Source organism: Lolium perenne, chromosome 5 (genome assembly GCF_019359855.2).
Source record: "Lolium perenne isolate Kyuss_39 chromosome 5, Kyuss_2.0, whole genome shotgun sequence".
In the NCBI taxonomy this organism is placed as follows: Eukaryota; Viridiplantae; Streptophyta; class Magnoliopsida; order Poales; family Poaceae; genus Lolium; species Lolium perenne.
Window position 1 is genome coordinate 158,142,434 of NC_067248.2, and position 16,588 is coordinate 158,159,021.

Genomic DNA, 16,588 nt, shown 5'->3' on the forward strand with positions numbered 1-16,588 from the left:
GTGAATCCTTTGAACCTGATGCCGTGCGAACGGGTCTTCTCAAAAGAGCCGATGAGATCGGCTTCAAAGATGGCCTTCAGCTCATCGTATTTCTTCTTATGCTTTCTGCCCGAGTAGATCCTCGTACTTGATCAGTTCGTCCGACATCTTGGCTGCCGATGTTGACGTGGTTGTTGCAGAAAGTGTCCCACCGGGCGTGCCAGAATGTGTTGCCTGCCAAAACCCACCGGTGAGCAGTGGTTAAGCAACACGAAGAGCCGGGAGACTCCCAAGACTGCTAAGTGGGCCCTGGTGCCTCGCGTCGTCCCGCAAAGTCCCAGCACACGTCCTGGCAGTTGCAAGGGCGTGCCACCTGACCTATACCTGATCAGGAAGGTGTTGGATTGTTTCGATTAGTCTCCTGCATGGTAGACACGTAAACATTAAATACGAGCCCGATCGGCTCTCAGGTTGCCCTGTGGATCGGCTCAAAGAGCCGATCGCCCCATGGTTCACGTTGGATTTACGATGACATGGGGATCCTGCTTGATCAAAACAAAGCTGAACCAATCTACGACAGTTTAGGGTTTTCACCGCATAATCGGAACATCCTACGCGTAGTTGGGCCTAGCAGATACGAAAGATGATGGAAACTATTCCTAAAAGAGGCCTAAAAACCAACGTTAAGTCAATTCCCGGAACATCCCTTGTAGGAACGGTAAAACAACACCTCACGCACTACCGGATCATCCAACCCCAGCATAAGGCCTAATCATGCAGATATTAAACTAATCCTTGAAGAACAAGGAACAACTATAACGGATCGGATCTACTAAGTAACGAACAAGCAAGGTGCTGCCCTTACACCTAGATAGGTATAAGGGCAGCTAGATATCGAGGGACGGCATTGCTAAGAAAATATGCATAAGAAAAGCATCAATGCAAGCCCCAAAACATCTATGATAAGTAGTGCTACTCGCCATCAACAACGCTTCAGCACGAGTAACACAAGGTAACGAATAAACGTATACTGCCTAGATCGCAAGATGCGATCTAGGCAGCATGATGCTTACCCGGAAGAAACCCTCGAAATAAGGGGTGGCGATGCGCCTGGTTTGTGTTTGTTGTGAACGTGATTATCCTCCTTTCTCAATAACCCTAGGTACATATTTATAGTCCAAGGGACTTTCTAATTCGGAAATAAACTAACCCGTATACGGGCTAGACTCTATCTTTTAACTCTAACCGACACGATCTAATAATATACAGATACACGGGCAATCTAGCCCAAACTTCTTGTACAAGGCCGGTTCGAGAGTATCTTTCATGTATATCTTCTAAGCCCATCTCAATTACGGCCCATCTCTTGATTTGGCCAAAATCTGGTGATAACACGGTTGCTGTTTTGGTGCGCTGGTCTTTTGAAGTCTTAGAGCATCTCCATTCGCGTCCCCCAAAGCGTCCCCCAAAGGGATTTGGGGCGCGCTGGACAAAAAATGCGTTTCAGCCGCGTCCCCCAAAGCCCATTTTTGTCCGGCGCGGCCCGATACCGTGTCCGGCGCCCCGAGCCCGTCCCCGTCCCACAGGGGACGCACCGGGGACGCCGGACACACCGAAAAGTGAGGCGAACCGACGCGGGCCCGACCCGTCAGCGGCACGGAAGGGTAAAACCCCGTCGCCTACCTTTGGTCAAGCGACGTTAATGACGTCCCTGTTTTCCCAGGCGACGCAGGGACGCATCTCGTCGTGCATGGCCGCGTGGCCGTCCGCGCCGGAGTTATTGCGTGCAACCACCCGCTGCCGCCGCTGTTTTAAGACGCCCTGCAGTTCTCGCCGCTCACAATCCTTCTCGTCGCCGCCGCCTCCCCCCTCACAGATCTTCTCCTCGCCGCTCCAAAAATGTCGAGCTCGTCCTCCCGCAAGATCGCCGCGGCGAACGGCTTCGGCCGCGGCAGCCTCACCGTGCCGGAGGCGTGGGCTCTGTACCACGCCCGGTATCCAGTCCCGCCGGACATGCGGCTGCCAAGCAGCGGCGGCTGGAAGATGGCCGTGAACGGCATTGGCGTTCTGCCGCCGCCGAAGCCGCGCACGGACCAATGGAGGGACGCCATCAAGGCCCGGCGGGCTCAACTCACCGCCGAGGAGTGGTTGGATCCGACGTGGGCGGCCGACAACAACGACGCCTGGTGGACGACGTACTTCAAGCGAAGTACGACGTCGAGATGTACAGCACCGACGGGCTCATCGGCGGCCCCAACAGCTGGAACAAGGACGGCCGCGCCCTGTTCTGGGGCGTTCCGGGGTGCACCCTCGACAACGTCATCCGCGGCATCCGCAACGGCGCTCCTAGGTTGGAGATGCCGTCGTCTCCTCAATGGCAGCCGAGGAGGACGACGTACTCGTCCTCCTCGCACTCTTCTTCCTCGGGACCGGCGCGATCGACGCCGTCCTCGTCGTACCGGTCGGCGCCCTACACCGTCCCCAAACGGGAGGTCAAGGAGGAGCCGGCGACGCCCGTCAACACGAGGCGTGGCGGCAGCGGCAGCGGCAGCCGGCGGCAGCAAGGGAGGCGCGGCGGCGCCTTCCTCATCCCGAAGCCGGAGGTGAAGGAGGAGCTAGAGGAAGCGTCGCAGGCGGCGCTGCTGGCGGAGTACGAGAGGCAGCAGCGGCTCATCGCCAGCAGCGACGACCCCGAGGACTACCCAGGGCTGCGGGCGGCGTTCTTGGCGTCCATGAACGACAAGGACGCTTGGAGGGGCGACCTGGACGCGGCGATCGCCATGTCCATCCGCGACTTCGGCAAGCCGCTGGTGGACCTCACCGACGACGGCGAGGCAGGACCAAGCGGCTTGGTGAAGGACGAGCCCGTCGACGAGCGCGTCAAGCAGGAGGTCGTCACCGACGACATGTACAACTTCCAGCAGTACTACGACGCCTCCGGCCGCCGCAAGTGGTTCTAGATTAGGTTTAGTTTAAATTTAGTCAAATTTCGTTTGAATCTATGTAATATATGCCAAGTTTGGACGAATCTAATCGAATCTCGCTTAAATTTAAAATTTCCGAAATTTCGTTTGGGGGACGTGACTCGGGAGCGCTGTCCCCCAAACGCGGCACGAATGAAACACGTCCCCCAAACGCTCAATCCGGCGCGGTTTAGGGGACGGTTTGGAGGACGCGGCTGGAGATGCTCTTAGCACGACGATTTCCCGTTTGTCTACTACAACAAGCTCTACTACGACAATCTTTACCTAGCTCCGGTAGTCGTTCGCTAGGTTATCCAAAGAGCTACTTATAATTTTATTACTTTTAGGTTTGCCTGTAGTGTTATTGATGATTATTAATGAATTGGCCGAATTTTTTTTTAGAAAAAGGGTAGACACCCGGAACGGCCGCGCCGCCATGGCACGCCCTGGCTACGTTGGTGGCCTAGGAACCGCACGCGAAGCCGCGACTTGGCACCCCGGGGCCGCGCCACCTGCGCCCCTCCCTTCGTCTCTGCCCACCGCATAGATCCCAAACCCCCATTCTCTCTCGCGAACCTTCCACTGCTACGCACCCCTTCCCTCCCCAGGATCCCCCGCCCCCCTCCGCTCTCGGCGCGGCCGCGAGAAGTGCTCACCGGCGGCGTCGGCGATGAGGTCGTCCCTGACCCGCCTGATCCGCTCCTCCTGCTCCGTCTCGCCCTCCCGTCTCAGGTGACCCCACCGCCTCTTCTCTCGCCCAAACGCCCCCTTCGACAAGTTCGGGGAATGGTGGGCAAAAATCCCCGATTACCCAATTTGTTTGCCGCGTTACATTGCCTTATTACGAAATCACGAGCCGCATTTAGCGACTGGGTTGTAGCGAGGAATCCTCGTATTCGCGATGGTTGTCCTTTTTATTGTTGCTCGAGATAACTACGGCTGATTATGCGGTCTCTTACCTTGTGTGGGATGATGTGAAACAGCTCGTCAGCCTTGCTGAAGAACGGCAAGGCGTTCTCGAGCGATGCCACGCCCAGGGATTCCGCGCGGGTGGACGAGCCTTTCAAGGTCGAGGAGGCAGAGCCCGTGAAGATGCCGCCGCCGCCTTCTCCGGATAAGGTAATAGCGCCATTGAGCATGCTCTCTTGTGCTGCATAGTTTTGCTGGTTACTACTGCTTGGTTCCATTGTTCATACCCGTGTGTCCCGAGGTGCGTCCTGTTTTAGAATAGTTTGTCCCATCAACACTGGCAGGTGATTACATATTTACATTGTTTGACAATTATGTCACTGGTGTAGGTTGGTACCATTGTATGCAATTATGTGTGGTGTAGGTTGGCAACATCGAGTTTCCTTTTGCTAGTGTCATGGCTGGAACTGTACGGTTTGGTGTTTGTGTTTTGTGGGAATGTTCTGCTACTCAGGAGACGTTATTGTTTTATCAGTTTCACTGAGGAGTGAAATTGGGAGCGATGCTCCTTTAGATTAAAAAAAACCCTGCTCCTTGTCTTTATTTCTCGGACTATGGATATGTTTTTCCCTCAGGAAGTAGAAGATTCTATATATATAGTTGAGAATATTAGGGGACAAGTAAAGAAAATTGGAGAGCCCTGTTCAATTTCTCACTTTACAGATATCTTGTTCCATTAACGTTTGTAATTTCCGCATTGAATGTCGCTCCATGCATGTATACTGTTATATTCATAGAGACTTTAAAGGACTTTTTGTTATTGTATAACCGGTGTAGCTCATTATATGTTATTGGTACACTTGAAATAATGCGTGAGTGTTTGTTCTTGTGTTCCATCTTATCTTTGGATTGCTGATCTGCCTCTTACGTTTGTGTTGATGTAGTTGCTTGTGCTAGGTGGAAGTGGTTTTGTTGGTTCACACGTTTGCAAGGAGGCTTTGGACAGAGGATTTGTTGTCTCTAGTCTAAATAGGTAATTCCATAAGCTATGCTGGTCTACTGGCGTTGCACTTTGTTATAATCACGCAAGGTCACGTCTCAGTTATTTTTATCTCAGTCTTTTGTCTATCCCTGTTCTCCAAAAGCCCTAACCCCGTTCAAGCCATGCTTGCCACTTCTTTGCTGAACGGTCAGCCCGTCATTTAGATATGATAATCAGCCTTTAACATTGTTTTACTTTTAGTTTTCTGATAATATTTGACATATCATAGTCACAAGCTAATGATCACTATATGTTTCCTATAGCAGAATGGAACTCTTAGAATTGTTCATGGGAAAGGCTTGAATGAATTCTGCATACTGAAAGATTTGTTAGATGTTCCATGCTATAGCTTCTCCGAGAAACAAGGATTTCTAGTTTTCTGCTACCAAACACTCAAACAGCCCTAGTTAGTAGTTCATGCCAACTTAGTTCATGACAACTTCAGAACAACCCTTTACCTCAGTGCGGTCCTTTTTTCTTTACAATGCACATATCAGGATTTCATCCAAATTACTGGCTGACCTACTCACATAATTGCACAACTAGTTATGAAAATATATTTGTATTTGTACAAAAATCTAATGCCTATGGTTGAAAATACCATTGTATTTCTATACAACTAGAATATCTGTACAACTTAGCCCCACGATAACGACCCGTTTGCCCTTTTCTAATGTGTTTTGACTTCTTATCAACAGATCTGGAAAGCCATCGATAAGTGAATCTTGGGCTGACAAAGTTATATGGAACCAAGGTTGCTCACTGTGAAGTTAATTACATCTGCTTAGTTACGAATTGTCATATTGTTCACTATTTGCTTTCTTCTCTTTAATAGGCAATCTCCTTGAACCTGCTTCACTGATGGATAGTATGGATGGCGTCTCAGCTGTGGTATGCTTAACTTTTTTGCTTCGTTCTGAAATGTCGATTTCATCATTGAGTGTTTCATATTGTGTGTATTGTCTGATGCCTTAGCCAGTTGGTATTGTATAGTTATGTGCACTTTAGATGCTGTGGTATGTTTACATTTTAAATTTTTGTGTGTGTTAGTTTGATGTATTTCGTATTGTTTAGTTTCTACAATTTTATTTTGAAATGGGTTTCGATAATACGATTGACTGTATAATTATCGATTTTTTTTTTGTCATACTCATCCAGCAAAATGCATCATGCTACACATTGATAATCTGTTGATGCTAATTCTCAAATCAAATGAGGTACCAAGAATTGTCCATTGAAGCGTGCATGCTGAAATGTCCACTCTAACCATTTACAATTGAACACATAGTTTCATTTATTTTTTACAGTTTTTAAGGGTGTTTGGTTTTGAGTAACAGCTGTTAGTCTGTTACGAATTTTTTTTTGTGACATCTAACAGCTGATCTAGTTTTTATCGATCAATGGTGAAAACCGAGCCACATAAGGCATGATGCCCGACCACGGGCTAAGAACCTAAGACAATGTGGCAATCAGACATCTGGTATGGGAATTTCTGAGATTACAAAAATACGAGCCATGCTTTAAATTTGGCTATTGTACCACATACAATCTTGTAAGTATAACAATTGTTTTAAGTTTAATGCAACTTTAAAGCTGCACGTAACAAACTTTATTTGATGAGCCAGAAATCGTAAACTGAAACTGCTGTTTGTTGAGATTAGCTGCTTTCAGCAACTCAAATCAGGTTATATGCATCACATCAGGTTACTTGGCAAGAAGAAAAAATGAAAATATTTTGAAATTATGTCCACTTGTATGACTTTACACCTGATAGGCATCTATCGATTGGTTTTATGCTAAAAGTGGATTCATCAGAAATATTACTGATAAGGAGGAAAATTGTCAGGTATCCTGTGTTGGAGGCTTTGGGTCAAATTCTCAGATGGTCAAGATTAATGGGACTGCAAACATCAACGCCATCAGGGCTGCAGCTGAGAAAGGTATTTTGCATTTGAAGCCAGGTCCTATCTCAACTGTGGCATGAAATGCAATCTTATGAAATTTACTCAGGTTATTGATTTTGTAATGGATTATTATTGCACTCTGGATAAAACCTAGCCATAGTGATAGTTGATAGAGAAACACTCAGGTGATGGATTTTATAATGGATTAGTATTGGGTATTTGCTGTCCTTCCGTATGAATTGCCCAGTCAGTGGTGTTACATCTTAATTGACTTGAGTTTTGGGAACACACATCCTATGGAGGTTTGTTCTCCTCAAACCGTAAACTTCTTTGTTGTAGATACAGAACTTGACTATATGCAGTTTACCTGTATTAATTTCCACCTCTTACTATCACCTTTTTATGTTACCAAGTTTCACAGTTCCACAGTGCAACCTTTTACCTATTTGTGTGTAGATATGAGGAGAGGTGTGGGTGCACCCAAACGATTTCCCGCACCTCAAAGTTGAACCTGCAGATATTGGCCAAAAAAAAAATCTATACTACTAAAGCTTAGAAGATATAATATGCAGTTCACCTCTAGAACTTCCATGCTTTGTAAATTCTTAACCGTGAAAAAAATATTCTCAGCCATAATTTGTCTAATTTACTTCTATATCTACCTGCAGGCATAAAAAGATTCGTGTATGTGTCAGCTGCAGACTTTGGCTTAGTGAATTACTTATTGCAAGGTTATTACGAGGGCAAGGTAAGCATCATTGGGTTATTGACACGATTATGGGCCCATGCAAAATTTTAAACTAGTTATATATATTTGGTTTGTACGGTTGCACTATGCTGATTATTATTTGTGCCAGTTCAAATGTTATGAGAAATCATGCCTTCTATTTATAGTTGTGTTCCCTCAATAGTACTTATAGCTGGGTTTGTTGTAAATTAGTTGTAGACTTGTAGTATTGCTCTATACTACTATTCAAAGATATAAGGCATACATTAGTTTGTTCTGTGGATCTGGAAAGTCATAGAACAAGAGACTTAGTTTTTCATGCGGAATTGGTATCAATGTCTTGGGAATAAGAGACAGACAAGTTGATTGTTTAGTCATAGACGTTAGATAATTGAGGGGAAAAAAGATGAAATATCTTTAAATGTGCATGCCAAACCTTATACTGTTAAACAAGATCTGCAAAGTTATAGGCCTTTCTATATTATTGAGCGGAGGGAGAGTTAGATAGGTTAATGCTGATTACCACTAATAAATAAGTAGTGATATCACAATCCTGTCTGAAATGTTTAGAGAGTTATATGCTTAGCACGAGATGCTGTGATTTTACGGCTTGAAGAACAATGAAGACCCTCTCCAAGTGCTGTTTTTTTTTTACTTCATTCATTCAATTAATGTTTGCCATGTTACATTGAAGTTTTGTGTCCACCCTTTTAAGCATATGGTGTTGAGCAAATATATTGATCTCCTTTATTTTGCTTACTAAAGAGAGCTGCTGAAGCTGAACTGCTGTCGAAGTTTACCTATGGAGGTAAATTATCTTAATGTCTAGCCTTTCATTTTGTTAAAGAGAATTCAGTAGCTTTGTTCTTGTTGCTTACTTTAAATGGTCTTTGACACATGCCACCACCTATGATGCCACCACAAAATGGCTATATTGACTAGGATCAACAGCATTATATTTTGTAGCCAGAGTAACTGCTCGGAAAAGTAGACCTTGACTAGTAAAAGTCATATCTGTTAGGTTATGAATTAATTGTGAAAATATTTGCAGTTAGGATAACTTTGAATGCAAGCAAACCGAACTAAATCTTATACTATTCAAGTTGCTATTAGCTCTAAGTGCCTCTTGGTTAAAAATAGTTTTTGATATTCTTTTAAGTTGCAATATCATATTACTTTGTATATCTATTGCTCCTTTTTCTGGAAACTTTCTTGAAGAGGCAAATAATTGTTACATTATCTGTAGGAGTGATTTTGAGGCCTGGTTTTATTCATGGAACTCGTCGAGTTGGTAGCATGAAAATACCCCTTGGACTTGTTGGTTCACCTATGCAAATGGTAAAGTCTCCTCTCTCTCTCTCTAGAATTATGTAAAGTTTGTCCTATCTACTTCTAGATGCCCCAACCTAGTAGGTAGGGTTTTTTAAGAAAATGGACGATGCTAGAGATAGGATCGGATCATACTGCTTAAATTATGTCAAATGAATGCTTTCATGAAGATATAAATAACAAGAATCCATGAATAGTGTGTCGCACACTAAGATGCCTCCCCCTAGTGAGTGTAAAGTCCTAATTTGTTCACTAATCAGGAGATACATTGTGGATATGAGAGTGAATATGTATTTACATTGTGGGTATGAGAGTCCTAATCTTGCTTATATATCTCAATGATTGCATTGAGTTCCATGCGCATGATTTAAAACTCAAACCCAAGTTCCTAAGAGTCTCATTTTCGGTATTTCATTCATATAAATTTGGTACCCATACCAAGCATTGATTACATTAGTGCACATCGTATATTGTTAGTGCGAACAATTTACAACGTCACAAGAGTTTTCTTTGTCTCAATAGATTCTAACCAGGTTGTAGTTCCCCAATACCCACCATAGCTCAGCTGTTGTCCCATGTCCATGTTCAGCTCTTACTCCAGGATTGGCCATTAATGTTATATTTTTATTTTTCTTGATTTAAGTTACCGCTTTACTGCGTGAATGATTATTTTTCTAATTTTAGTGCATTATTTTTTCCTTCCTGGGATCTTTTACCCAAATCTGATAATCATCTGCATCTGTAGGTGCTCCAAAATGCAAAACCGTTGACCAGATTACCACTTGTTGGCCCTATGTTGACTCCACCAGTGAGTGCTACCTCTGTGGCCAAGGTCGCCGTAAGAGCAGCGACAGATCCAGTGTTCCCTCCTGGTATTGTCGATGTTTACGGCATCATGCGTTACAGTGAGCAGAAGTAAACATATGCTTGTACAGGATGATACGAAGACTTGGCCTTGTGTTTTCTTACCAGCCGTTTTACCTATTTGCAACAAATGTGTAAGCAGACATCGCACATGAGACCTTTGTTAGTTTGCGGACTTCGGTGATAGTAGCATCCTTGCATCGCCCTGTTTATCTGATCTAGTTACGAGCCAATGGTGCTCAATAAAGAAATAGTTACCCTTGTGTTTGTTATTGCCGTGGTCTACAATGATCTTGTTCATTGAACGGTTTTTGCATGTTTGTTTCCTTGTTATGTGCTTTTGGTACAATAATCTGGGGAGAGCAAGTTAAGAATTTTCCCGTTTGGTATATGGTGTTCCTAATTCTTATGTTGCTGTTTTGATAAATCAGGATCCGTACCTATTGTCCCTCCAATTCAGAGTTGATAAACTAAATTGTTGAAAGTAAAGGGCGAGTAGGATCCTGATCCAGATCCTTCACAGGGAGCGCCAATTCTGCAGATTACTAAAGTGTTGACCTGCTTCAAGCTCTAAATTTGCAGTTCCCTTCCTAATAAAGGAAGCAAGGGTATTCAATTGGGTCAACGCAGTCAAAAGTTTCTCTTGTATTTCATCTTTACACACACCCCTTTTAGGATGAATCGCTGGAAAAGGGAAAAAACCAAAATTTGACGGTTACTCTCATGTGTCCATTCCCCTCCAATAAGAGAAGGTGTCCATTCCCCTCCAATAAGAGAAGGTAACGAAGACAGAAACATAAGTTGCGACAGATTATGAAACCTATGTCCCGGAACAAGAAACAGAACAGACGCAGTGTCGCCGTCGCCCTGCTTTGCTCTCTCCAAAGCCAGCGCCAAATATGCCTCTTCATATATAAGCCTTGGCAGAAAATCCGAGCGTGAGGCAATAAGAAGAAGATGAAAATCTCCGGCAGCTCGGCGATGCCGGTGCCCGCCCTGCTCATGGCGCTGCTGGCCTGCGCCACTGCCATCCTCGTCGCAGGTTAGTTCTTCCTCGCTTGCAGCCGCAAGAGATGGATACGGTCCATTGTGTGTGTGTTTGAACTTTGACGCTGCCCCCCGCTATTGCAGGAGACACGGCGGCGTCAGTGTGCGACGGTGTAAGCTGTGGAATGGGCACCTGCAACGAGCTGCCGCCGCTGCTCCCAGGGGTGTCGAACGTGAGCACCTACGAGTGTGACTGCTACCCTGGGTGGAGTCGGCTCGTCCCCATCCTCGCATCCTCTCCTTGCTACATCCCCACCTGTAAGTAGCTTATGGATCGCACACCGTGCATTTTTCTTCTTAAGATTGATATAAATGCCCTTGCCCCAGTTCGATATTTTGGGTAAATTAGTAAGCTACGAATGATGATCTGGCAGTTAATTGGCTAAGAAAGTACGTTCCTTCCTTTCCTAGAAAAAAGGTCAAGTACTTTCCTTCCTGACGTGCTTAACGAGTATACTACGATCAATCAATCATCGTCCTCTTTCATGTACTGTAGTAGTATGTGCTTGATTAGCCTCTGAACACGATCCGACTACGCGCATGGAAAAATTGCTTTAACCTTCCACTCAATTGTTTTCTTTTCTCTTATCCATTGAAGGCCCCTCCGATCCCGGCTGCTACAGCCCTAGCTACCATGAAGATGCCGCCAGTGGGCAGCAATGTTACACTTCACCGTAAACTTTCTAAACAACCCAAACCTGATTAGGTGGTTTTACTTGTTTATCTTGCAATGGCAATGGTGAATTGGCGATGGCCTGATTTTTTTCCGTCTCAGCCTGCTTAGTCATGGACTGTGGCCCGGAAGGCACGTGCGTGGAGGAGCAGGATAAACCTCTCAGATGCCAGTGCAACTCGGGCGCAACCAACATGCTCAACGACCCTTCCCTCCCGTGCACTATAAGAACTGTAAGTTGGAATGAAAGCTCGATCAGACTGCAACTTTCTTGTTCTTGCTGTATGGGTTTTAACATGGCACTTGCTGCTCGCGCGACTAAGGTGTCATCGGCAAGGATGGCTGCCCGGTTAAGGACCCTCCACCGCCAACACCAGCACCGCAATCGGCGATGGCGCCGCCGTCGTCATCGTCGACGGCCCGACCTGAGAATGGCCAGGATTCATCTGGACCAACGGCTCCGTCCAGCACCCAAAGCAATCCAGGTTCCTCCTTTCTTTAGTGTAAATAAACGAGGGACTAACTGCATGCACTGTGGATTTGCAGGCTCTGTTTCCTTGCCGAATCTTCTGCTGCCATTGCTGCTGCTGGCCTCGCACGCCGCGCTTTACATCGTATGATGTCGTGACAGCTCGCTCGTAGGTCAAAGTTGAATGCCCGTCCCGTGTGTACCTTAAAGTTTTTTCATGTCCCATAGTTCGAGCAAGTTTCGATTTTCCTGATCAAAATCGAGCGAGTTTCGATGAATATCTTATTTAGTATGTTGTATCCGATACCGGTAGGAGAAGAACCCGACTCGACATTCGTAAACAAGGAGGAAAGGAGAACCAAGTTAAGATGATATAGATATGGGTTGCCGCTTCTTGCACCAAATATCTCAAAATTTCAAAGGGAGCTCAGGCTACAAGTTTTTCCCCCAATGTTCAGGAGTTTCTATATGTTACTATGCCCTACTTAAAAAAAACAGTTCGATCCTACTTTGCTTAAAATGCAATTCAATAAGAGACTATTATTCAACATCATCTGCGTTGAAAAGCAATAAGCCGATAACCCAACAATTGTATGGTAATGAATAATCTGTATAGAGCAAGTTAAGAATTTTCCCTTTTGATATGTATGGTGTTCCTAATTGTTATGTTGCTGTTTTGATAAATCAGACGTACCTATTGCCCCTCCAGGGGGATGCACATTGTTAGAGATGTATAGCCCATTTTATTATATATCTCCAGTGTATGAGGGGTTTCCTGCACATTGTCACGCATGTACATGTACTGCCCCTTGGCCCCTTGCCAATTCACAACATGGTATCAGAGCCCAGGTTAGGGTCTCCCCGCACGTAGCAACTCCGTGCTAGTCCCGCGCCGCCAACGATCTTTCCGGCCGCTGCTGCCTCTTCCTCCTCTCTCACATCCACAAATTAGCTTCTTCCAAGTGAACATTCCAGCCGTTTATGCTGGGGAATTATCTTCTTCGTGCTCGATCTGGTCGTTCCGCCTCAAATCAGATCCGAAATCGAGGTGCCCGAGATTTGGCCGCGTCGCTGCCGCCTGACGAAGCCACCTGATTGCTGATGACGTTGGGACTCCAAGAGCAGAGTGTTGCTCAATAATCTTTTATCACTATTTTATTTACTACATATTTGTACTCCATTTCTATATGTATGCATAGCTGCAGGAGAATCCTTGACCCTGGCCTATTTTCATCCATTGAACACAACACAACCCAAACAAAGTAAATTAGATAGGTCCCATAAACATAAAATCAAATCAACTAGCAAAATTTTGTAGACGTTTCCTTTACACCATTTTAGCAGTGCTTCCCAAGGTTCGATTAAACCTAGGTCTTCTAGGAAAAAAGCTTATCATACTACAATCCATAATCCAGATCGAAGGTATCAGTAAACTTGACCGTAAGTTGTTACACTAGTGCAAGTTGTGCGGACCTAGAAGATTGGAAATCTCGCACTAGTAAAAAGCCGAAAAGTTGAAAGAAACATGGATAGACATCAAATTGGCATGCAATGCACTGTCGATTAAATTTACAATGATAGTTTGGCTGAGAAAGTTCGTCTTTCATAAGAGCGTGTTTTCTAGTGTGCATGATAAATTAAGTGAAAGTCCATGAAACAAAACGAAACGACATAATGTACACATGAAGAAAAGTCTGACTCTACTGTCAAACGTGCAATTACGAAATTACCATGTTGATGATAGTGTAATGTTAAATATGGTGACATTTACGGTTTGCAAAGAACATAATGATCTAAAAGGATCCGGGTTGTCAACAACCTCTACCACGAGCAAGCATGATCAATAGCACATAAGTGTATTGTGTCAGACTATTGGATATAGTGCCATATAGGCAATAATATAGAGTATTTTTTTATTACATATATCAATAATTCATAATAAGTTTTATGCAAAGCTATAACTGTATCAATCGGAAACATTGGTACACGTGTGGTATACAGGGTTTCCAGCAAGCTTTATGCGAACTAGCTCATTGTGGCCAACAGATGATCGAGATTTCCCGACCAAGGACATATAAGTTAATTTTCAATGAGATATCATTGGGTGAATGATATGATGAACATTCCCAACATATGTATTGCAATGTGATTCAGTTACAAAGTTCAGCGTTTCGATACTAACAGAAATGTTGTGACCTAATCCTTAGACCGTGAGGGCATATCTACTATCATCGGCGGCTTCTTAGACATCATCTCAACCACCACTCCACAAGTCCACAACAGGGTGGTCATAAATGTGCTTCTCAAGTATTCCAAAGGGATGAGTTTAGGCGTATGTGCCAATAGAGGGATTTGTTCATCCGTGTGATGGAAAATATATTGGGCCCTCTCGATGAGATTACATCCAAGTTGCAACACATGAGTAGGTCATGAGGATGAAATCACACATGAACGAGTTGAATAGCCTTGTCGGTAACGAGATTGAACTAGGTATAGTGATACCGATGATCAAGTCTTAGACGAGTGCCGGTATCGAAGTAACAAAGGGAATAGGACTCGACGTTTGTGGTTCAACGACTTTATATTCGTAGAACAGACAAGGATCATTATGGTTCTCTCGAACCCCCTGGTGATCATTGATCGGAGAGGCGTCTCGATCTTGTTTGTTTCGTTCTTGAACCGTAGAGAAACACACTTAAGGGTTCAATAAAACTTATGGTGGTTTTGAATTCATTGGAAACACCGGAGAATAGAGAAGAGATAATCAGAAAGTGTTTCGGGAGAATCCGAAGGATGTTCAGAGTGATTTAAGAGGTGTCTTGAATCATCGGGAATTAAATAATATAGATTATATATTAATTAAATGAATTAATATTAAATATAATTAATTAATAAAGGTGCAACACGCCTTAATGGGCCCCTCCCGGAGGGGAGCCCATTAAGTGGCCGGCACCCCCATGGGCTTATGGGCGGTAGCGTTTTGGAGGTGGGGGAAGGGGGGCATGGGCCCTTGGTGGTCCAGCCGACCACCCCCATGGCCTAGCCGATCACCTCCCTAGGATTTTACAGCGCACCAACCCCTTCCCCCTCCGCCTAAATTAGGTGGATGCTTGGGAGGAGGAGGAATACGCAATTTCCCTTTGGGAAAAAGGACAGCCCCCTTTGGGAGCCTATCTTCCCTCTCTCTCTATGTCTCTCTCTTGCAGACAGTTCTTCGTAGAGCTGCACACGGAGGGAGTCCACTCCACCCGCTACGAGCGAGCGCTGTCGGGATCCAGATCCAGAAGATCTACTTCTGCACCTCCACTGGAACGGAAACAAGAGCGTCATTGAGCACCGTATGTGTGCGAAACTACAAGGTGTTGCACTTGCGACACTTGATGTCGTACCAGGAGGATTAAACACGACCCTGAGATTGGCAACGAGTACGACTACATCATCCACGTTCTAGCAGAACGTTAACCGCTTTTAATCTACGAGGGTAGGTCACTGAAACCATCTCCATTACAACATTACTCTAGATAGATTTGGGCAACCGGGTGGCGTTAGTTAGAATTTTTTGTTTTCTATTATGAATCCGCAACAAACACATGTCATATTGATCTAATTAGGAAGTACATAGGGATAGATTGATACATGGTACTTCCACAAAACCATGGTCCAGGGATGGACTACCCCCCCCCCCCCCCCCCCCCTCTTCACCACGGCATCGATGGTGATGATGTTGATTTAAGCGGAGGAGCAACCTGGGGCAACTCCAGGTTCAGAAGCCTGAAAGTGCACTCTTCAACCAACTCTGGTGATGGTGATGGTGATGATGTTGATTTGGACTGTTGATACTCCTTGCTTTCATATCCATATTGCACTAGAAAAAAAAGGAAAACCGATAAAAATGACATGTCCATGTCCAAACGGGTGCCCTGTTGGTTGCTGCATGTGACCCAAACAGACAACGTGTCTGTCTGTGCGACAATCTAAACGGACGAAATCAGACATAAAAGATGTCCGATTTGGGTGGCCGTGTTGGAAATGGCCTTAGGGCATGTACAATGGTGACATCTTAGGAGTACCATGTAGGACAAATGCTGAACTGGAGGAGTAATAATGTTGAAAAAAATGTTCGCCTTCTCTTAATTAAGAGATGATCTCTTAGCACAATCGCTCACACCACATATTTAGAATAAACGCTGAAGTGGAGGAGAAATAATGTTGAAAAAGGTTTTGCCTTCTTTTAATTAAGAGATGATCTCTTAGCACAATCCATATCACCACATATTTAGGATATTTGGTTACTAAAGATAAGACTAAAAATAACCCATTAAACATCATATTTTGTTTTCATGTCGAAATTACGTGGCAAAGTTAAGATAAAAGGTCTTCTCAACCATTGCATATGCGCTTAGATATATCGGAACAATCTTTCATTATTATTATTCTAATACAATAAACTTTAGGTGGACAAGAACAAAACACAAAAACAGTCTACATATGGCAATATGTCTTTTTTTAACAGGGGAGGGTCCAAAGGACCCAGAAGCTTCATTCCATGCTGTAGGTACAGATTTCAGAGAGAGATCCAAAGTAACTTCAAATTACAAACAAGCCCTTCCTTTTTTCTAAAAAGGACCTTGACAGAAAATGTGAAAAGCGATCGAGTCCTTCTCCACCGACGCTGCTTGACC

The 16,588-nt window shown here is 44.6% G+C and overlaps 1 protein-coding gene and 1 long non-coding RNA gene across 2 annotated transcripts; both read left to right on the forward strand.

The window, feature by feature from the left end:
- Positions 1 to 3,513: 3,513 nt before the first annotated feature.
- Positions 3,514 to 9,989, forward strand: LOC127300347 (uncharacterized protein At1g32220, chloroplastic). Its single transcript, XM_051330447.2, has 10 exons — positions 3,514 to 3,674; positions 3,926 to 4,061; positions 4,796 to 4,884; positions 5,592 to 5,647; positions 5,729 to 5,784; positions 6,740 to 6,833; positions 7,466 to 7,545; positions 8,290 to 8,332; positions 8,771 to 8,862; positions 9,599 to 9,989. Exons 1-10 carry the CDS (start codon positions 3,613 to 3,615, stop codon positions 9,770 to 9,772), a joined length of 882 nt encoding a protein of 293 aa, XP_051186407.1. The 5' UTR covers positions 3,514 to 3,612; the 3' UTR covers positions 9,773 to 9,989.
- Positions 9,990 to 10,867: 878 nt separating this feature from the next.
- On the forward strand, positions 10,868 to 11,726 carry LOC139831314 (uncharacterized). The gene is made up of 3 exons (XR_011746013.1): positions 10,868 to 11,022; positions 11,363 to 11,438; positions 11,540 to 11,726. It is a non-coding gene; the product is annotated as an uncharacterized lncRNA (long non-coding RNA).
- The last annotated feature ends 4,862 nt before the right edge of the window (positions 11,727 to 16,588 follow it).

Bases quoted from the DNA above. Each gene is read 5' to 3' on its own strand.
- LOC127300347 (XM_051330447.2), top strand. From the start codon at position 3,613: ATGAGGTCGTCCCTGACCCGCCTGATCCGCTCCTCCTGCTCCGTCTCG. The intron at 5,648-5,728 runs GTTGCTCACTGT...TCTCTTTAATAG, and splicing joins CAAAGTTATATGGAACCAAG to GCAATCTCCTTGAACCTGCT. The intron at 8,333-8,770 runs GTAAATTATCTT...CATTATCTGTAG, and splicing joins GTCGAAGTTTACCTATGGAG to GAGTGATTTTGAGGCCTGGT.